Below are 19,062 nucleotides of genomic sequence, written 5' to 3' on the forward strand. Positions count from 1 at the left end.
TCATCTGCCTCGTTCACATCCTGTACACCAGCGTGAAACCCTCCACTGGCCCCCGCAAACAACTGTATCCTCCTGTGACCTTGGGGTGTGAATTTCAGTTAGCTTCACTTATGTAACAGAGCAGACCAAAAATAAAATAAAAACCAACCCTGAGAGGGGTGGAGACATGTTTTAAAAAAACACTAAAACAAAGGATTTTCAAACTTTCAGTGTCAGTCAAGATTTAAATATATAAATGTCAAAATGAAGTAACAAAGTGATTATTGAGCGTATGACCCACTGATGAAATTATGTAAAAAAATCATCAGTGGGTTAACAATATTAAGAACTAGGTGTCTGTGGAGACATTCCTGGCAAAATCAAAGGCATAACAGTCATCTTTCAGCCAGAGAGGGTAGGCAGAGCAACATTCAATCACAATGTCATGCAGGCTACGTTATCTGGCTCGAACATACCTGCAGTGGTCTACCACTTACTGCCACAGGTGCCGCCAAAAACAACACATTGTTCAGATTGCCAATTGGAAAGCTTTTAAAGGGGAATTACCGTTGTTTACAAACTGGACCTTATTTCTGGCATAAAATACGATCGTTTACTCACTTATATAACTTTGGTGTCATTTGGAGTCGTTCAGACGATATTTAGATCCAGCGGAGCGCCGCGTATATCCATATAATGGGAGTGACTGGGGCACCGAAAGGCAACCTCTAAATAACGCATTATCTGCCGCGAAACTCATTCATTTCACCGATATTTTGTTATGATACGCTCGTGCTATTACCTGTTACCTGTGATCTATTCCCGGACGTGCAGCGGTTTGTTGTTCTTTGGCCAGCTGTTCCTCTCCCTGCCTACGCATCCGCCTTTCAGCGAGCTCCTCATCCGTATACTCTGGCTCAAAACAGTAAGGATGTCCATCATGAACAAAGTCGTCGTCCACAACCTCAGAATCGGTGAAATGAACGAGTTTCGCGGCAGATAATGTGTTATTTAGAGGCTGCATTTCGGTGCCCCAGTCACTCCCACTATATGGATATAGGCGCCGCTCCACTGGATCTAAATATCGACTCCAAATGACCCAAAAGTTATGTGGGTGAGGAAACAATCGTATTTTATGCCAGAAATAAGGTCCAGATTGTAAAAAACGGTAATTCCCCTTTAATATTACATAAAATAGTGTTTATTTGTTTCTCCATTGTTTAATTTGTTTCCTGTTATATAAAAGTATATATATATATTTGTTTTTTGTTTTTTTAGCATACAGTATTTGAGTGTATTTCTTTCTGTATTTATCTTTTCCTTGCATTTTTTTCCTCTTCTGGCAATACAGATTAAGAAAGTAGTGCTCTTCTTTAGTATATGACTGTCACACTAGTCTGTTACCAGTACGAACTGAACGTTTCGTACATTTTAACATTTATTCTCTAAAACTTCACATTCATTGTTTCTAAAGGTGTTGACTTCGCCAGCAAAATGAATTATTCACTTCTATCTTTCCCAACTGGTATCTCTATGCTGATGTAATCAAGAAAAAAAACAAAACCCGCATAATTATGTTTTTCTGCTGGAAAACAGTCCAACAAAAGGCAAACAAGTGAACTGAAGATACAGTAATCCCTGTGTGGCTTCTAACAGAATAAAATCCAGCGATCAGTGATTTGTCTTAATGAGACTTGGCCTGACAACAAACTGGATTTACTCAGAGTTGGTCTCCTGCTAACAAATAATTTAATAACCTTGGGTACAGAGCAACTTTTCATGTGAATAAATAAATGAAATTTGTTTAATTAATTTTAGCATGTATCCTTGCTTTTTAGTAATTTGATAAATTGTTTTTTTCGCCTTGACTTTTGCCGTGTTATAAAAAGGAATGTTTCTCAGATTTTCTATAGCAACATGGTCGGGAAATAAATAACTGCGACAATAATGTAACATGTAGCTGGAACCTATCATAACAGAGTTCCCTGCCTCTTAAAAGCGGTAATCCATTTTCACCCCCCAACTTCTCCCCTGTGTCAGCCCAACCATTAGTCTCAATAAGCACAAACGAGAGGGGGAGATGTTCTTTATTTGCAGAAGGGAAGTCAGCCTTCTTTGGAGGAGTACCACCCTGAGTTTTTAAAGCATGAGTCAGCTTGATGTGGGAGCACATCACCCAGCAAGTGAGTTAGCCGACTGATCTTTAAGTAATACGTCCCTCAAGGCGGTTTCTCGTCAATCCTTGGATGAGCATATTTTAAATAAGTCTTTTTCACTTCCCCGCAGACAAATAAATCTAATAACAGCCTCGTTTGTCTGATTCCTGGCAATGTCAAAGGGATTACTGACGCGCCTGTTTCTATTAGTTTCAATTTGAGTGTGAAGACGCAGGTTACAACTCATGAGCCGTCAACTGATCCATCCGCTATTTTTTACTCTGTCTTTTGAAAACGTGGCGCATCCTGCTTTCTATTCAATTCCAGCCTTACCCTTGGCCTGATTTAATACTGTTGTGTTGATGTATGCTGTATGTCTGTTTTCAGTGGAGGGATTTACCTCCCAGGAATACTAAAAAGCGGTGTTACACAACCAGGATCCTCTATAGGGGAACTGAAACAGAGAATGGAGAATGTTTATCCTCTGTACAAGTGGTATATAGCTCATTACAAGGAAATTTAGTCGGTGTTTTCATTAGTAACAGTCACACACGTGGGAATAGCACCGCGGTACATTGTGGAAAATTAGTTTTCTAATGGAAAGTGAGAGGAGAAGATTGATATTAAGTGGCTGTTAAAGGGATAGTTCATTTTCTTTGAAGTGGGGCCGAACTGGTCCATAGTCGGTATATTACCTGCTTTAGAAGTGCAAAGAAGCACATAATTTTAGCCAACTAAAAAAAATGAAGCAGTTTAGGCAGAACTGAAGTCATTATGTTGCTTTTTTTTCAGAGCAAGCAGACTGCATTGAGGAAAACCTAATCTTTCATGGCAGCACACAGCAGTTGCTGGACTGCTCTTGATCGTTTACTTGGTTTGTGTTAATTTGTGAGTGTGGTGTTTTAGTTTGGACCCAAATTAAAACACCCAAATCACACAACAGGACTCCAGCAACGCTCGTGTTTTGCAGTAAGGTAAAATGACTGTTTTTGTGAATGGAGTCTGGTGGAGATTAAACATCTTCAATTACCTATCACAAACAAAGCCAATGGTAAAGAATAGAGGTTACGTTAAATTGCTAAAATAAGTTTCGCAGCTGGCGGCACAGTGGCGTGGTGGTTAGCACTGATGCCTCACAGCAAGAAGGTTCTGGGTTCGAATCCATGTGCGTGGAGTTTGCATGTTCTCCCTGTGTCTGCGTGGGTTCTCCTCCCACTGTCCAAAGACATGCTCCTTAGGTTCATTGGTGATTCTAAATTGGCCGTAGGTGTGCTTGTGAATGTGAACGGTTGTCTGTCTCTCTGTGTTGGCCCTGCGATAGATTGATGACCTGTCCAGGGTGTACCCCGCCTCTCGCCCGATGACTGCTGGGTTTTCGTGTTCACCAAACTGTAGTCTCTCCAACCACCATCTACCGTAGGTAATGCACTGACTAGATAATTGACTCATACACCCCACTGCAAAGAAACCAAACTATCCCTCTGAATATAAAGCTAGTCAGGGTCTGATCAGCTTTGATTGGTAAGGACTGGAAACAAACATCCAGGCTCTGTCAAAAGGCAGCATAACATATCTGACATCAGATATCTGCATCTTTTACAAGACTTCTGCCTTTTGTTGTGTGTCCTTTGAATCAAACGCATTGACGTAGAGATTACTGACTGAAAATAAAATATAGATTAAGAGTGGAAACCAGAAAGAGAATGCGGGAATGCTTTTGTCAGCACTTGCAGACTTTCTCTCTGGCTACACAGAGTTACATCCCCAGCGGCCTAAAATAGGGCAAACTGTGAGGCAGAAGGAGCCTGAGAGACAAAACCCAGGGTGGAAAAAGTCTCCAAGTCACTCACTGCTAAATCATTACTTTTTAAGTGGGGTTTACCCGTTGAACAAGCATATTCTGTAGAAGACACAACATGCAGCGCTGCCAATTGGCTCGTATTATTCCTTCCAGCTGGAGCATAGTGGCTGTCATTACACACTTGGTGGATACACAAACCTAAAAGAGAGTCTTTGATGGGTTTACGTCTAAACCAGAGAGAAGGAGAGAGCCGGTGTTTGTGTTAAGAGAGGGCTGAAAAGAGCAACCTGAAGGCTTCCAGCAACATCTCCTAAGTGTCAAACCGTTTAGTCAAAGTGGAAAACTCGCTGCCTTCTCTATCGAGCGATCTTCGCTGTGAGTCACTTAACCTTCCCAGGAAAGAAGAGTAAGGGCGAACATTAAACAACTTCAAGAGCTACGCTGCTCTGCATCTTGTGAGGGAAAAAATAAAATAAATGGGGCCGTTAAGATGTGCAGACCTCTCTCTTTATCTGTGACCAACACAAACACACACAAACACACACCCACAGTTTACCAACCAGTTTGGCTACGTAGTTGACAACCAGTGAGTCAATCTTCTTCTTCCCCAGTCGAGGCAGGTGTCTGTTGAGGTGGTCTCGGAGCTTGTCAACTGTCTGCAATGCAGAATACACCCAGTTACTATTTTTGGTGGATTTATAATACATACAGTGTGTGTTTGTGTTTGGCTTGGAGAGAAAGTTTTAAGCGTACAGTTGCAGTGCACTCAGCAGGGTCAAACTGAGTTCAAGAAAAAATTGATTGAGGTGAGGAGAGGAGTGGAGAGGGGAGGCAGATTTCATTGACGGGTGATGAGCACAGAAGATGAGTAAAGATCAAAAACTGGGGACGGAGTCGGAGGGAAGGAAAGAGAGAGAGGGGTGAAAAGAGACATGAATGGAAGGAGCGATGGAGGGAATTAAGAGGGAAAGACACGACAACTGTGTCATTCTAAGAATAGCCGAGAGACTCCCAGCGTCTCCACTGAACTCCATTAAGCTGAGGCTATCTGCTCTTTAAAAAACTATGCTGAGCACAGGGGAAACCGGAGGATATGAAATTGTCCATCAAACAGCGAACAGTAAGAAAAAAAAAATAGCAGGACAGGGACCTTAAGATGCCCTTTTTTTTTAAAGCGTCGACTCATCTGAAGCGTAACAGGGGCTTCGCCTTAAAGGATGACTATAGAGGGAAATAATCGGTTGTCAGCATTTCACTACAGATTTTTTTTAGTGGTCTATACATCAACTCAGGTTAGAGGAAAAATCCACCTCCAGGAGCTGTGAAGCAGTAGTATATCAACAATCTGGGACACTCTGCCGCACTTTACAATGAACTGCTTTACCATGAACACACATCATCCACTTCACCTACAGTTGGTGAAAGTGAAGATAATTATTCAACCAGCAAAAAGGATGTCAGCGCCGGCAGTGTATCTAAAAAGCTTCTGATAAACAATCAAGGCTATGACTGTGTTTCTTTATTTCCTGCTTCTGCCCTTTGGTTTTGAGTGACAGGACGTTGTTGGGAAGCTGAAGGGCTTTTGAAATATGAATGTATTGTCGTGACAAACTGAATGTGTGAAACTTTAAATAAATGATTCACTTGGCGTGAGGGTTTTCGAGGTTTTCCACAAAGCAGAAGTCTGAACAAAACTCATGAAGGGTTGACGCAGGCACCCGAACAATACCGAAAAACTGAAAATTGACATTTTTACACATGGAACATGGGATTTGCTCCCAGGCAGAACACTGTTATTTCCAATTTCTGAGTTGTCTGCACGTCAGAATCAAAGTTGTAGTCTAGTTGCCGGGTTTAGACACGAGATGAAATCACCATGTTAAATAACTGGATTGTTCAGACAGGTGGGAGTTCAGAGCTCTGCAGGGATTGTTTCAGCGTCTGGTTGGTTTTCTCCAAGTGCCAGGAGTGACTTCGCCAAGAAAACGCACCTTTTATATAATTTAAGCAATATTACTACTTACACCGATCATGCATAACATTATGACCACCTCCCTAATATTGTGTAGGTCTCCCTTGTGCCTGCAAAACAGTTGTGACTAATCAGAGAATGGACATGGTCCTTCTGAGGGTGTCCTGTGGTGTCTGGCAACAGGTTGTTGTTAGTGGGGGCATTTGGGTCCTATGGGTTGAGGGGAGGGGCCTCAGTGGATCATCCCACAGATTCTTGATCAGTTTATTTACTTGATCAGTAAATTTGGAGGCCAGGTCAACACCTTCTGCTGTTTTTCATGTTTTTTTTAGTTGTTCCTAAACTGTTTTTCTGTGTGAGTCTGTGTCAGGCTGCATCCTGCTGGGGATGGCTGCTGCCATCAAGGAGTGTCATTGCTATGGGGTGGGGGTGTCTGGTCTGGTCTAGGTGGGTGGTATATGTCTAGGTAACATTGTATTGTCACAACATGGTCAATGTTATTTGATATTCGAGCTTGCTATGTCCACTGGCGACCAACGCTTTAGCAACAAAGCAATGAGTAGCAACCAGGCTTGGACAATCAAACCAAAACATTCTTGGTGATTTTACGGTGAACTCTCCCTTTAAGTTCGTTCGTTTAAGTAACATCCACACGAATGCCAGGTCCAAAAGTTTACCAGCAGAACGTTGTATTGTCACAAGATGGTCAATGTTATTCACTTCTCCTGTCAGTGGATTTAATGTTGTGGCTGTATGTGAATTTACTATCGCTACTATGGATCTTTGTGCACTGGGTCTTTTTAAATATGAAGTCCCCAAACTGTTCCCATGAATGTTGTGGCACACATTTCCTAAAATGTCATTCTGTTGCATGAAGAGTTATTTTAAGATGTCCTAAAGGCCCCGAGGCTCACACTCCAACAAACACGTTTTTGATCACTCGGTGTGCTCCGTATGTTTGTGTGCGTTGGAGTCGTTAACTCACCAGGCCTATGAGTGCCCTCTGTTGATGATCCTCTTCCTGGAAAAGCGGCACCAGCTTCTTATCTAGAAGAGACCAGGCAATAGTGAGAGTGCCCACATAAAAGAGGCGTTTGAAGAAAGCTTTGATGCCGCAGCTATGCTCGAGTGAACACCGCAGGTAGCCTCAGGTGTGTCAGCGCAGTTACATCATTAAATAGACCATCAGAAGAAATGGAAGAGACCAAAAACTCTTGACTAGTTTATTGCTTTAATAAAAAGAACATGACTTGATTCTAAGACATTATTAGATTCTACTGGTGTGTTTTCCCTTTAAAAATACATCCCAGGCCTGGTGGGTTATGAGGCTGTAACCCTGCTGTGATGTGTGTGTCTGTGTGTGAGGGAGATAGTGTGTATGGGCGCTTCAGTTGTTTTATGTCAGTCACACAAAAGTGGGCCACGATTCGGCTTTTAGATGAATTATTACACACTTGCATACACAAACCATCTTTTGATCACTGATACACAAGGAGCTGGCTTTTTGATGTTACGGTACAGCATGTTACAGATTTAAATAGCACGCTCATGGAGAAACTTACTTGCAGACTGTGCTGCAAGAGTCAGTGAATGCCCGTCAAAGTAATCAACTGTTAGAAAAGTGCATAATTAGTGATGCTCTTATTCACAGTGAGTAGTTTCGGCGGTCTCTTAGATAACGTACCCAGACTCAAAGCTACAGATCAGCTCACTAGCTCTTCACATGTATTTATAAATGTGGTTTCACACACCAACGGAATTAATCATCAACTGCTCTGATAATTCATTCATTTATCGCTTTTCTCTTTTAATTTAAATAGAGTTGACACTGCTGCATAGCTATAGAGATTTTTTTCCTGCTATTTTTATGACTGCCTTAGTGGACCAAATAATCAGAGCTGCAGTGCGAGACTTTTCAATATAAAAGCGTTCAAGCCCTCGCCAAATGAGTACATACAAAGCTAATTAAGATAATCTGTATCAGGTAGATTAGGGGTCTTCAATGTTTTCCAGGCCAAGGACCCCCAAACTGATGGAGAGATGGAGCGGGGACCCCCTACTTATGTATATGTGTATTTAAAGACATTTAAATTCATGGAAAAAATTGCTAAAAAAATGTCTAATCAACCAAAACTTTCACGACCCCCCTGCAGTACCTCCGCGGACCCCCTGTTGAAGACCTCTGAGGTAGATCATCACTTTTTTTGCAGTACAAAATGCTCAAAACAAATGATCTATAGCCAGCACTAAACTAGATCTCTACACTTTGCGCCATTTCAGTCGTTGCACGCAACAGAAATTGTGCAAACGTCTAAGCATGTTTGATGACATGCTAGCAGTTTACGACCATGCTAGTGGCTCTGCGAGGCGGGGTTTGGGCACAGTTGTGAGCTAAATGCTAAATTCTAAAAGTAAAAAACGCTAATGTACTGATGCTACGTGGTTAGTCATTCATCATCTTAATTTAGTGTGTTAGAATGCTAACTTTTGCATCGATAAACCAATTTTTTTCAAGATGACGCCGCTATTTACATTTATTATACTGCATATATTATTAATATTGTTAGAAATCATGAAAATTATACAGTAATCCATCCAGTAGCTGCTGGATCAACAGTATGAAGGGTCCAACAGAAACTTTTAAACTAATCTGTGTCAGGGAAATCCCGTCTTTTTTTTTTTTTTTTTTTGCAGTAAAATTATTTTTGCTCAAAATAAATCATCTATAGCCAGCACTAAACCAAATCTCTACACTTTGAGCCATTCCAGTCGTCGCACACCGCAGAAATTGTGTAAACACGTTTGATGACATGCTAGCAGTTTACGACCATGCTCATGGGTTTGGGCACAGCTGTGATGCTAAGTTAGCATGCTAAAATGCTGAAAGCTGATGCTATGTGGTTAATTTTTCATCATCTAACTATACTATAACACTACTATTCACTATTATTATACTGTATGTATTATTAGCATTATTAGAAATCATGAAAATCATACGGCAATCCATCCAATAGCTGTTGGACCAACAGTATGCAAGGTCCGACAGAAGCTGCTGACATCCATTGCACGATTGAGCTACTATTTAGTTACTTAGTGGATTGGTCAATCTGAACAACATCTGCCACGGTACTCAACGACAAACCCCAACTATCTCCTCTTTCTACACACGTGATATAACACCACACCATAGCCACGTAGCTGCTATGGAAAGAATGAAACAGCTTCTGACATGAGCGCCATCGTCCACGTTTATGGGTCAGTGCAGGGAAAGTGATCGGAATGTCGTGTGTGTGTGTGCATGAGTTAGAAAGCAGGAGGCCATGGGTGCATGAGATGACACACATGGACTAATCGAGGTTTGACACAAAACAGCTGCAGTGAAGTCACGAGAGGAAGACGGGCAGGGGATAAAAGAGAGAAATCGAGAGGGGAGAGGTGAGCACCACACTCCTCACTGTTATGTAATTGTAGCATTCTTCACCTCCTCTCTTGTTCTATATTTTTACACTGTAATTCCTCCCTCTTCTACCTTTCCACCTCCCTCCCTCCCTCCCTCCCTCCCCTCTTCCGCCCCCCAAGATAAATTAGTGTGGCAGTTTTGTTCAGCCAAATTCTCCAGTGGGCATGAAGAATGCACAAACACACTCAGTTACATTATGAGCCCAGGTTTTTGTTATTTATTACATTCACACTTCATGCATTGTGTACCTGTGTTTGTGTGTGTGTGGCATCTCTGGATTTATGTTTGCGAGTGTGCGTGCAGCCCTTACCAAGACTCCAGGTGTCCACCATTGATAGAACTCTACAAAAGAAGAAGAAAAGCATTGTGTGAAAACAATCCCTCATTATAATAAGTGTCTTACTTTTTATACTGTGAGTCAAAGTAGTATAATGCTACAAATATATATATATATATTAAAAACTATAAAGGCAAAAAGTTCACAGGCAGGTTCTTAAGTTTGGCCTGAAGGAAGAGAAGCTAATTTTAAACCGAAAGGATGTTGGTTTGATCCCTGGTACACACAGAGCTGTTTTAAATTCAGAGCAGTGGTTTGTAAAGCTATACAGTTATTTATCCATCCCAGAGTCACTTCAGCTGTTGAGGATTTATACTAATGATCACGCTTTTAATGTAGTTTAATTGAAAGTGGAAATGTTCTATGCATAGAATAAGAAAGGGGGGGAAATCAAAAGTGAAAGATCACACGTACAAAAAGAGCAAAGCATTCCCAGAAGTGAGAGCTCCAGTAACAAAGATGTGACATTTACGTGGTGATCAGACAGAGAACAGACGTTTTTGTTCTTTGAAGTCAGTGTTTTCTGTTTTACGGAAAACTGAACTGCTGCCATCTGCATTTGTGCTCCATGCAGCATTACAAAGAGTGCGGGAAGGCGTTGATATATCAAGGTTCACAAGAGTTCATGGAAAATATAGAATGAAATTTAGTCATTTATTACTTTTTTTTCTTCCTAACAATCCTCCTAACAACTGCTTTCTATGCAAAATTGATTCATATAGACAGATTGAATTCCAATGGAAATGCATTGTGCTTCACATGAAAACATACTCATGTAGATACATATACACATGTATAATATACATGTAAATACAGACAACCAGGGAGGTTAATAAAGCATTTTAAATGAAAATAAAATACAAAATGTGTCAGAACATTGGGGAAGGTTTCCTGTTTGCTTTTAAACACTGTTAATGTTGGAGTCTGTAATCAGCCTGAGTCATAAGGAGATCAAAGAGCTCTGATTGGTCCAGATGAAGTAAGCAGGTGGTCAGACAAGTGAGGAAGGCTTTACAACAGTCCTACCGTAGGAAAACATTTTTTCAGTATCTACCGTGGGCAAGAAGCCTCTGTTGGCTGTAAAATATATATAATGTCTTCAAGGTCTGTGATGAGACACTGAGCTGTCAGGAATAAAAGAAGCTAGAGGGGAGAATACTTCCAGCTGCAAAGGCTTGGCATGAACTACCTCCTCAGATAGGTGAATCAACTGCTGGACATCCATCTTTGATGCAGTAGGATGGTATTTTAACAAGGAAAAAGTGAATATAATTTATATGGTGTCATCAGCATATTGTCAGAAGGGATGTCCCGACTGGTAACGGGAAACTGGTATAAGCAGATCAGTGCAGGTGGCAGGTCCAGGCGTTTTTTAATAATGATCAGGTCGGATCCATATTGGGCTTCAGCAAAGTCCGATCTTTTGTATTTTTTTATTTTTGATCTGCCATAAACCAAAACCACAACCCCCAAAAATCGCCCAAAATCACGCGACTAAACATGTCTGCCGTGTAGAAGGACTTTAGCCTTTATGAATTTCCAGGGGAGAACATTTTGTTTATTTGAGATCGGATTGGATCGGCGAAAAAACCTGAACGAGACATCGCTAACTGACGGTAGCATAGCTTGCACTTATGCAACATGCAGTATTCATATCTGAAGCTACTCCCCGTGTATATGTACAGTTTGTACACTCTAAAATACCATTAGGCATACCTACATATAGGTGAAGTATAGTGCAAGACAGATTTTAGATATTTCCTTGATTTTTGACAACCACTCAGCTTATCCCAAAAACCTAAAAATTAGGGCATAGTGGTAAAAATCCACCCTCCTTTTGTCCTTTATCTGGATAGAAGCGGTGGTGCAGCAGGCCTTTTGAGGTTTCACTCTTTGACCTTACAGTAGAGAAAGCCATGTCATTTTTACAAACTCTGGCACATAGAGCAGAGGTGCGGTCATGCCTTCCTTTTTCTTCCTGTTTCAGGGCTCTGAGCCTGCAGCACATTTCTTTACAAAGCTCCGGCGGGAGGAAGACCTACTTCTTTGTGTTCTCCTCGATGTGATTCATGTGGTTGGAGGGTCTCTGCTCGGACCTCTGGAAGAAGGAACACAGACACGTGATGAAAATAAGCTCCCATTGTTTGACAAAAATCCACGCACACATTTTACCGCTCACAACAGCTAGCATGGTCACACAATTAGCAGTTATCAATTCAACTTATAATGTTGAAATGAGTATTCAGCTGGGATTTAATTAACACACACGAGAGGTTTTCATCTGGGCTTAATCACATACCAGTTTATCCCAGTCGGCCCGTACGTGTGAGGTTCTGTATCTGGGGTTGGGACCGGCGTCCAGGTATTTTGTCCTCTCTGTGTTCCACTGCAGCTCGGACCAGAAACCCTCGAGACTCCTGGCCTGCGCACGTGCATACACAGAAACAAACAGTAACACCACGGTGACAGAGCAAGGACATTGCTGGGAAACAAACTGGGAATAAATGTCTGAACTACGCACGAGCTGACGTAAAAATTGCACTGCTTTACATATAATCAGTCATTTCTGCTGACACTGTATACATAAGCGACTTCTGTGTGTGTAACCCTTATGATTTATGAACTGCTGGTTCTGGAAATGCAATTGCAGTAGCCTTTGCCGTTAAAAAATAGAAAAAAAACTGTTACCTTTCCTTTGAAGACATGTTCAATGTGTAGCTCAGTGGTACAAAATACACCAGGGACCTCCAGCAAACAGGCTGGGACCTCCTAGAAAGCAGTCCACAGTATGTGTAGTAAGTCCTTGCAGAGTTTCCCCCCCTCCGCATATCAATACATAAACAGAGATGCCCATTTGCTTTCCGTGCCTTTATGCATGTGCAAATATATGCAGAAGTGTGAGTGGTACCTTCTTTTCGAGCACAGAGGAGTAAGGCAGGATTTTATCCAAGCTGAGAGACTTCTCATAGCCTATTCTGTACAAGGAGGCTGTGTGAGAGACAGTCAGACAGTCAGAGACGGCGCAGACAGCTTTTAAATGTGGATTTATTTATTTTTTATCCTCTAGTCTAGACAAATCAATTGAGCAGCCTAAAGTAGTAATTTCAGCCTCAATAATAATCCAAAGTTATGCAGGCGTGTGCTCCGCTATCTAATGCAATCACCTTCTCCCTGCATGGGTGATGTGTTTTTAGATATAAAATTAACATCAGTGACTGTTCTTGGTATTTACTTTAACAGAATAAAAGACAGACATGTCAGGACATATTCAATGTGCTCGGTGTCGGCTACCGTGTTTGCACAGTTCAGTGCAAGCTCCGAGCCTCCAAGGTCTCGAAATAACCAATCTTATTTTCTAACACTACAGAAGACCTGTGTGGGTCGCCTGGCACAAGGCTGCAGAGAAAGATTTAAGGGGCCAAACAGAGCTGATGAAAGAATTCAGCTTTGTGTAGACAAGATGTAAGCAGTCTAGTAACCACGGACAAAAAAGAGACACCAAAAGGCAAGAGAGACTCTAAAAGGAAGGAGGAGTGATACTCGGGAGACTCGTGTCCCCGCGCTTCACTGACCTAAAATGAACTCCTGGATCTGATCAAAGGATTCAAAGGTGTTCACGTTGCCACAGAGCCATGTGATAATCTGGAGGCATAATAGAAAAACACAGGAGGAGATAGGAAGTCAGTATTAGGTTACAGCTGTATTACATGTTCATGTCTTACACTTCCTTACATTGAGGACAATCCAGTATGGCTACAACTTTCATTTCATAGGTTAAAGGAATAGTTCAACATTTTGTGGACATTTGCTCAAGTCTGAGCCCTACGCAGAGTTAGGACTATTTTCCTCCTTTTTACATAGCCAATATAATTGTGTGTTCATGTCACGTGACGATAATCAGAAAAAAAGTCTGTTGCCGACTGAGAAAACTTACATGAACGTCCCCCCAAGTCGGAATAACAACTCGAAAGGTTAAGGTAAATGTTGGTACATAACATCAAATTGTTGACGTCATGTCCGTAGAACATAGTGGACACAAGTAACCCTAACCCAAGCCCGACAAAAGCTACAGGTTTGTCGTTTATACGCTGCTTGTCCGTGTCTCACAAGCATCTAACGGCATACTTTGGAGCAAATTCAAATATTGGTCTGGAACTGCTCTGTTGGGAACTGATTATGCTCTGGCAAAGATCTGCCGGGTCAGTCGTATAGTTTTTGGCAGCTTTGGGTGGTGATGGACAGAAGATTCAGTCATACAGGTCATCTGAGCGCCATGGAGTTGAATTTGTTAACAACAAAAATGCTTCTGATTGCTTGTTGACCTATCCATGTGCGTGCAGACATACTTTTTCACGTACATCAGTTAAAACACGTCCCATAATTAAACCCAAATGGCGTGTTACCAGACTGATAAGAACTGAATGTAGCTACGCGAGGCTAGGCATTTTTCATTATCATTATCATGCAGACTGCATGTTAATCCCTGCTGACACAAAAAAACACGAGAAAAAGCAATCAGCTTTAAACGCTCGGAACAAGAAAAGCACCCATGTTGTTTCTACAGCCAGACAAGATGTAAGCACAACAAAGTCGATGAAAACTAATTCTCAGAAAGAGAGCTAAGAGGCTAACTGTATTTAAATAAACAGCTGAATAATTACAGACATTCACGGCTTCAATTATGTTCGGTTTGCTAGCAAATGCCTGTAAACTAATGATATTCCCGTCAGCCTCAGGTGCGGCGTATATTAAGTGCTAATTAGCCTTTTTAGCATGTTAGCATTGTCTGTGAGGCGTTGTTCGCCAAACTATCTTGTTTGGTACAGCGAGCTCTACTTGCAGATAAGAACTTTTGCATCTCCCATGTATAACATTTGCATCAGAAAATATGAAAAATTATTGATGCCCTCAAAGATAGAGACCCTCAGCCTCGGAATCTCACAGCCACAGAGTGCATCAGACTGGAAACTCATTTTCTGCTGCCAATTTCTCTGCTCTTTGAATAAATGTGTTTTTCTTTTTTTTTTTTTTGCCACGAGTCAGTTCGGGGCTCAGAGTTATTAAACAATAACCATTACATGAGGTGGAAGGTAAAAAAAAAAAAACAGAAGACGTAGGAGGAGGAAGAACTTCATTTGCATATGATTCAAACTCCTCTACAAACTCCTGTAGGGAAAGAAAACAACATTAACAGTCTTCTTTATTAAATCCACTCCACTGATGAGGCTGGCCCCATTAACTAAGTCTACAAAGAATACAAAAGTTATGTGTGGTGTCTAATTCCCCAGTGCTAGCTGCACTAATGAAGTTGGTGACTCATTTAACCTCTAAAGAAAGAATTTATTGTAGTCTATGTGAGCAGCTGGAACGTCTTAATTTAAGTGTCATGCTAACAGAGCCTGAGTCACAGTCAGCCCAAATAAAATATCCATCCCTTTCTTTCTGTCTTTGTTATGCTCTGTTCAGATCTCTGCCCCGCGTCTCTCCTCTCATGTTTTATCACGGCATTGTGTCCTTTTCTTTCTTTCTCTTCCTTCCTCCATCCTTCACTTCCAACTCAAGGTCGACACCTAACGCATTTACGTGGCAGTGCAGTAAGGGTGCAGTTCCCACTTCTGTCTGTTCATTTGTCTTAGGTGTACATCCATTTTCCTTTGAGGAAAGCGCCCGGCGGTGGCATTAACGTGTACTTTGTGTTAAAATAGCTTACAGATTTCCCACTTTTCCGCTTCTTGTCCTGCTTTCTCTGCTTGCCCCACCTCAAGGAGAGCTTATTGATCTCGTGACTTCGTTTCCAGCCTGATAATAATCGATAAATATGTGTCTCTTGAGCTTATGTTCTAATTAAAATAAGGATTTTATGTGATACTGCATCGCTGTGGGCACAGATTATGCATTTATGTCGAAAGGCTGAAATCCTACTGTCTTGGTAAATTTGCTTTTACGGTCAATATTTATTCTGGGCACATCTGCACCTTCAGTTCCAGGTTTGGGTCATTTCCCATGTAAACCAGCAGGCAGTGGAGGGCAGCCAGGCGCTGAGGGTCAGTCTTACTGCTGGGACACCTTGAACGAAGGAGATGTACAACAAATTTACCCTTATAGGTATATACAAACACAGAGGCAGCCAGCCAGAAGTCCGGTGCTATATTGTGATGTATGCGCTGTTTTAAAAAAAGCAGGTCTAACTTTAAAAAATGAGAACACAGAATGAGAAACTGGCCAAGACACAAACAGAGAAAAGGAGCCTGTGCTGCATCTTTATCGAGCAAGATGGCTCAATCCACGGCGTCTGCTGGCAAAGAGTCAAGTTAAATTTATTTCCGAATCTCTCTGCAGGTGTACGCACACAAAAATAACTTTTCAAAAGGTGACGTTCCCTTTCCACCCGCCTGCCTCTTGCCTGCCTATATTCCCCCTAAATTCCTCCTCCTCCTCCTCTATGTATATGCATACACACATCTAAATACACACATATAGGTGCTTCATTTCCACAGAAAGTTTTTGGATCAACCCTCACCCAGAACTTGTGCCTGACTGCAGTATCTGCAGCAGGTAGGCTGGGCTCAGCTCGGCAGTGTGGATCCTGCCGCTGGCCAGATCCAGGAGACGAGCGCCCGACTCTCCCTCTGCATGCAACGCTGTGATGTTAGCTGACTGACACTGCAGGTCCAAGTTCCCTTCATGACCTTGACGGCGCAGAAAAAAAAATGGATTATTATTAGAACCGCCTTCTCTTTCTCACAGTCAAACAAACGCTCTGCATTTACACAGATTGAATATTTGAAAGCCAAAACAAGCATACATAGTCGCTGAAAATTAAGAAAACAAACTGGTACATAGTCATCATGCAGCATAGTTTTTTTTTTTTCTTACCAGAGAGGAAAAGGGAGTGACAGAGCATCTCATGCTGCCTGGTGTTGATGCAGTGGAGGAAAAAACCCTGCAGATACACCACGATGTAGTAACCTACATGCAAAAGTAACACAGCATCACTAACAGTGTATATGGTTACACACATTACATCATTTATGCACCATGTACGTGAGATTAAGAAGAAAGGGTAGGAAGTACAAACATGGTTGAATTTATAAGAATTCTGTGTAAGCCGTTATGTGAAGTGATGCTTGTGTTACATGCATGTGCAATGACCTATGGAGATGAAGAGCGGGTGGAGGTGCGCGGCTTTCGGCGGCTGCTCGTCGCCACCACCCAGAGACACTCTGAACTTCTTGCTGCAGTCTGCGGGAAACGAAGTGCTTGAGATGAAAACATTTAAAAAAGAGGCAGCAATAGGTAGACACACGAATTTGGAGGCAACGCACACGCACAAACACACACACCTTTGTGAACTAAAACCACGGTGTAGATCAGTTCCTGTTTGTCTTTCTGAGGCTGGCTGTAGCACACACACATGGTTCCTAAAAGAAAAAAAAAAACGCGGGGCAGTTATCGATTACGCAGCAGATGATAATGATAGAGCAAGTGCATCCGTGACAATATTCAGAAATAATCAACGAGAAATCATTAGCATGCACTAATGCACCACACGATTTTAATAGGACAGCAAAATTAATTCGAGAGATTAGAGAAATCATACAGTCACTTTTATTTTTGAAAGCTGTGATTCCTTGAACAGTAGCCCACATTCATCTTATGGAAGAAAAATTAGTCTGGGTTGTGTGTCTGTGTTGAATCTGGCGTCTGCGGTGACATTCACGCTGTGGCACATTGGTAAGAATGTTGTTTAATGTCACGCAGCGACGACTGGCTGGTGGTCATTAATGTAACTCGGTTCTATGAATACCTGTATTACCTCTACCGGTCGGGAGCAATACAATAGAATCTATTAAGCGTCCAAGACATAGACATAGATTAATTAAACGAAAACGTGAGCGACTGCGCACACTCTGGCTCCAAACTCGCAAGACGCCGCCGCCCGTATCTGCGGGAAAACACCGTCAGCTTGGCCAATGCAAGGAAGAGACGACAAGTTGTCCATAAAAACGTAACTTGGTGCTCACAGGCAGGATTACAGATTACAAAAAAATGATCAACAGCAAAGAAAAACATTGATTTTTCACTTGTGTGGCACTAAAAGATGAAATGGGACTGAAGGACTGTAATCTGTAGGTAATCTCTTGCTTGCACGCCTTGATAGCAGCGTTTAATTACTCTCTCAGCCCGGAGAAGTACCTTGAATATGCACTGAATACGAAGCATAAGTGTTGCAAATACCAGAGAGAAAGGTTTTACACTTTTTCTCAATATGAAAACAAGGCTTTATATTCAGCAGCTGTCTGCAGTGTTTAGTTTTCTGGCCCAATTAAGCTTACTGGATGGAGGTCAGTCCTGCATAAGAAAGCGAAATTCTGATTGATTTGTATGTTGCTGGAGGCAGACATTACTCTCGTATTCGCATTAAACGCAAAAAGGTTTCGAGACCGGGCGGCTCATCTATATTGTATGCGAGTTTGCTATTGTTTCTGAAGGCTATTAAAGCTTCTGTATTTAATCATGTGGCAAACAACCAGATACAAGGCACGTGAAAATATATCGGGAAAAGAAGAATCAGCCAGAACAGGAAACAAGTGATGACAGAGACTGGCAGATCAAACTGCACAAATTAGTTTTTGAATTAAGTGTCTTCAGTCCTGACGCCCACTGATCAAATGCTTGATCATTTGTATTTTCAACATGATTAGTGTTCAAACAATACAACATTTAGTTTATGTGTGGCGGGGACTTACTTTCTTGTTTTCGCAAAGAGAGATGCAAAAACACACAAATATTACACATTAGTATTGTATACCGCGTGCGTGAACGGATAAAGCTCGTGCAAGGATGCGTGGACGAGTGTTACCTATTCTGTTTGTGAACACTTGCATCCTAACGAGCTCCTGCTCTGGTTGTTCAGTGTGATAATGGTCAAAACCCAGATTTACAAACCTGTAGGTCAGACAAAAAAAACAAATAAATAAATTATCAGAATATTTGGGGACTTCTGAACCTGAGAAGTTGTATGAATGTACAAAAATGAATGCATAATACAGAAAGAAGTGCCTGTATTATACTGTTGTGGTCGCCTTACTTGACGGTGCGGAAAGGATTAGCAGGCAGCTCTAATTGAAGCTCCAACTGTTGGACAGAAACATTGAGCGAGGCAGCGATAGGTTATTGGAAAGTGAGAGCCCGAATGACAGAAAGCTGGTTGGTCATTAAATTTTGAGGACGACCTACCATAGTTTCGCAGTTATGGTTCGGGTAGAACTGAACACATCGCAACAGGAACTTGTCCTGCATTAATCAAGAGGAACGCCGGATCTGTAGCCGCGTTTCAATGAATAAATCATATTC

The 19,062-nt window shown here is 41.7% G+C and overlaps 1 protein-coding gene across 2 annotated transcripts in view; it reads right to left on the minus strand.

Moving 5' to 3' along the window:
* Positions 1-19,062, minus strand: part of gsap (gamma-secretase activating protein) — a gene marked incomplete at its 3' end in the record, with an annotated part of 38,705 nt that overhangs the window by 15,024 nt on the left and 4,619 nt on the right. The window contains exons 10-25 of one of the 2 annotated variants that reach the window (XM_084573609.1): positions 18,946-19,002; positions 18,797-18,843; positions 18,569-18,654; positions 17,049-17,126; positions 16,858-16,947; positions 16,582-16,674; positions 16,226-16,394; positions 15,681-15,771; positions 13,278-13,347; positions 12,614-12,693; positions 12,394-12,474; positions 12,005-12,127; positions 11,748-11,803; positions 9,679-9,710; positions 6,894-6,955; positions 4,497-4,592 (exon numbers count right to left, since the gene is read on the minus strand). In XM_084573609.1, coding sequence (XP_084429735.1) covers positions 4,497-4,592; positions 6,894-6,955; positions 9,679-9,710; positions 11,748-11,803; positions 12,005-12,127; positions 12,394-12,474; positions 12,614-12,693; positions 13,278-13,347; positions 15,681-15,771; positions 16,226-16,394; positions 16,582-16,674; positions 16,858-16,947; positions 17,049-17,126; positions 18,569-18,654; positions 18,797-18,843; positions 18,946-19,002 — 1,311 coding nt within the window. Of the gene's footprint in view, positions 1-4,481; positions 4,593-6,893; positions 6,956-9,678; positions 9,711-11,747; positions 11,804-12,004; positions 12,128-12,393; positions 12,475-12,613; positions 12,694-13,277; positions 13,348-15,680; positions 15,772-16,225; positions 16,395-16,581; positions 16,675-16,857; positions 16,948-17,048; positions 17,127-18,568; positions 18,655-18,796; positions 18,844-18,945; positions 19,003-19,062 lie in introns of both variants that reach the window. The other variant, XM_084573608.1, reaches the window with a different exon arrangement.

This window comes from Chelon labrosus (assembly GCF_963514085.1).
Source record: "Chelon labrosus genome assembly, chromosome: 23".
NCBI classification, from domain to species: Eukaryota; Metazoa; Chordata; class Actinopteri; order Mugiliformes; family Mugilidae; genus Chelon; species Chelon labrosus.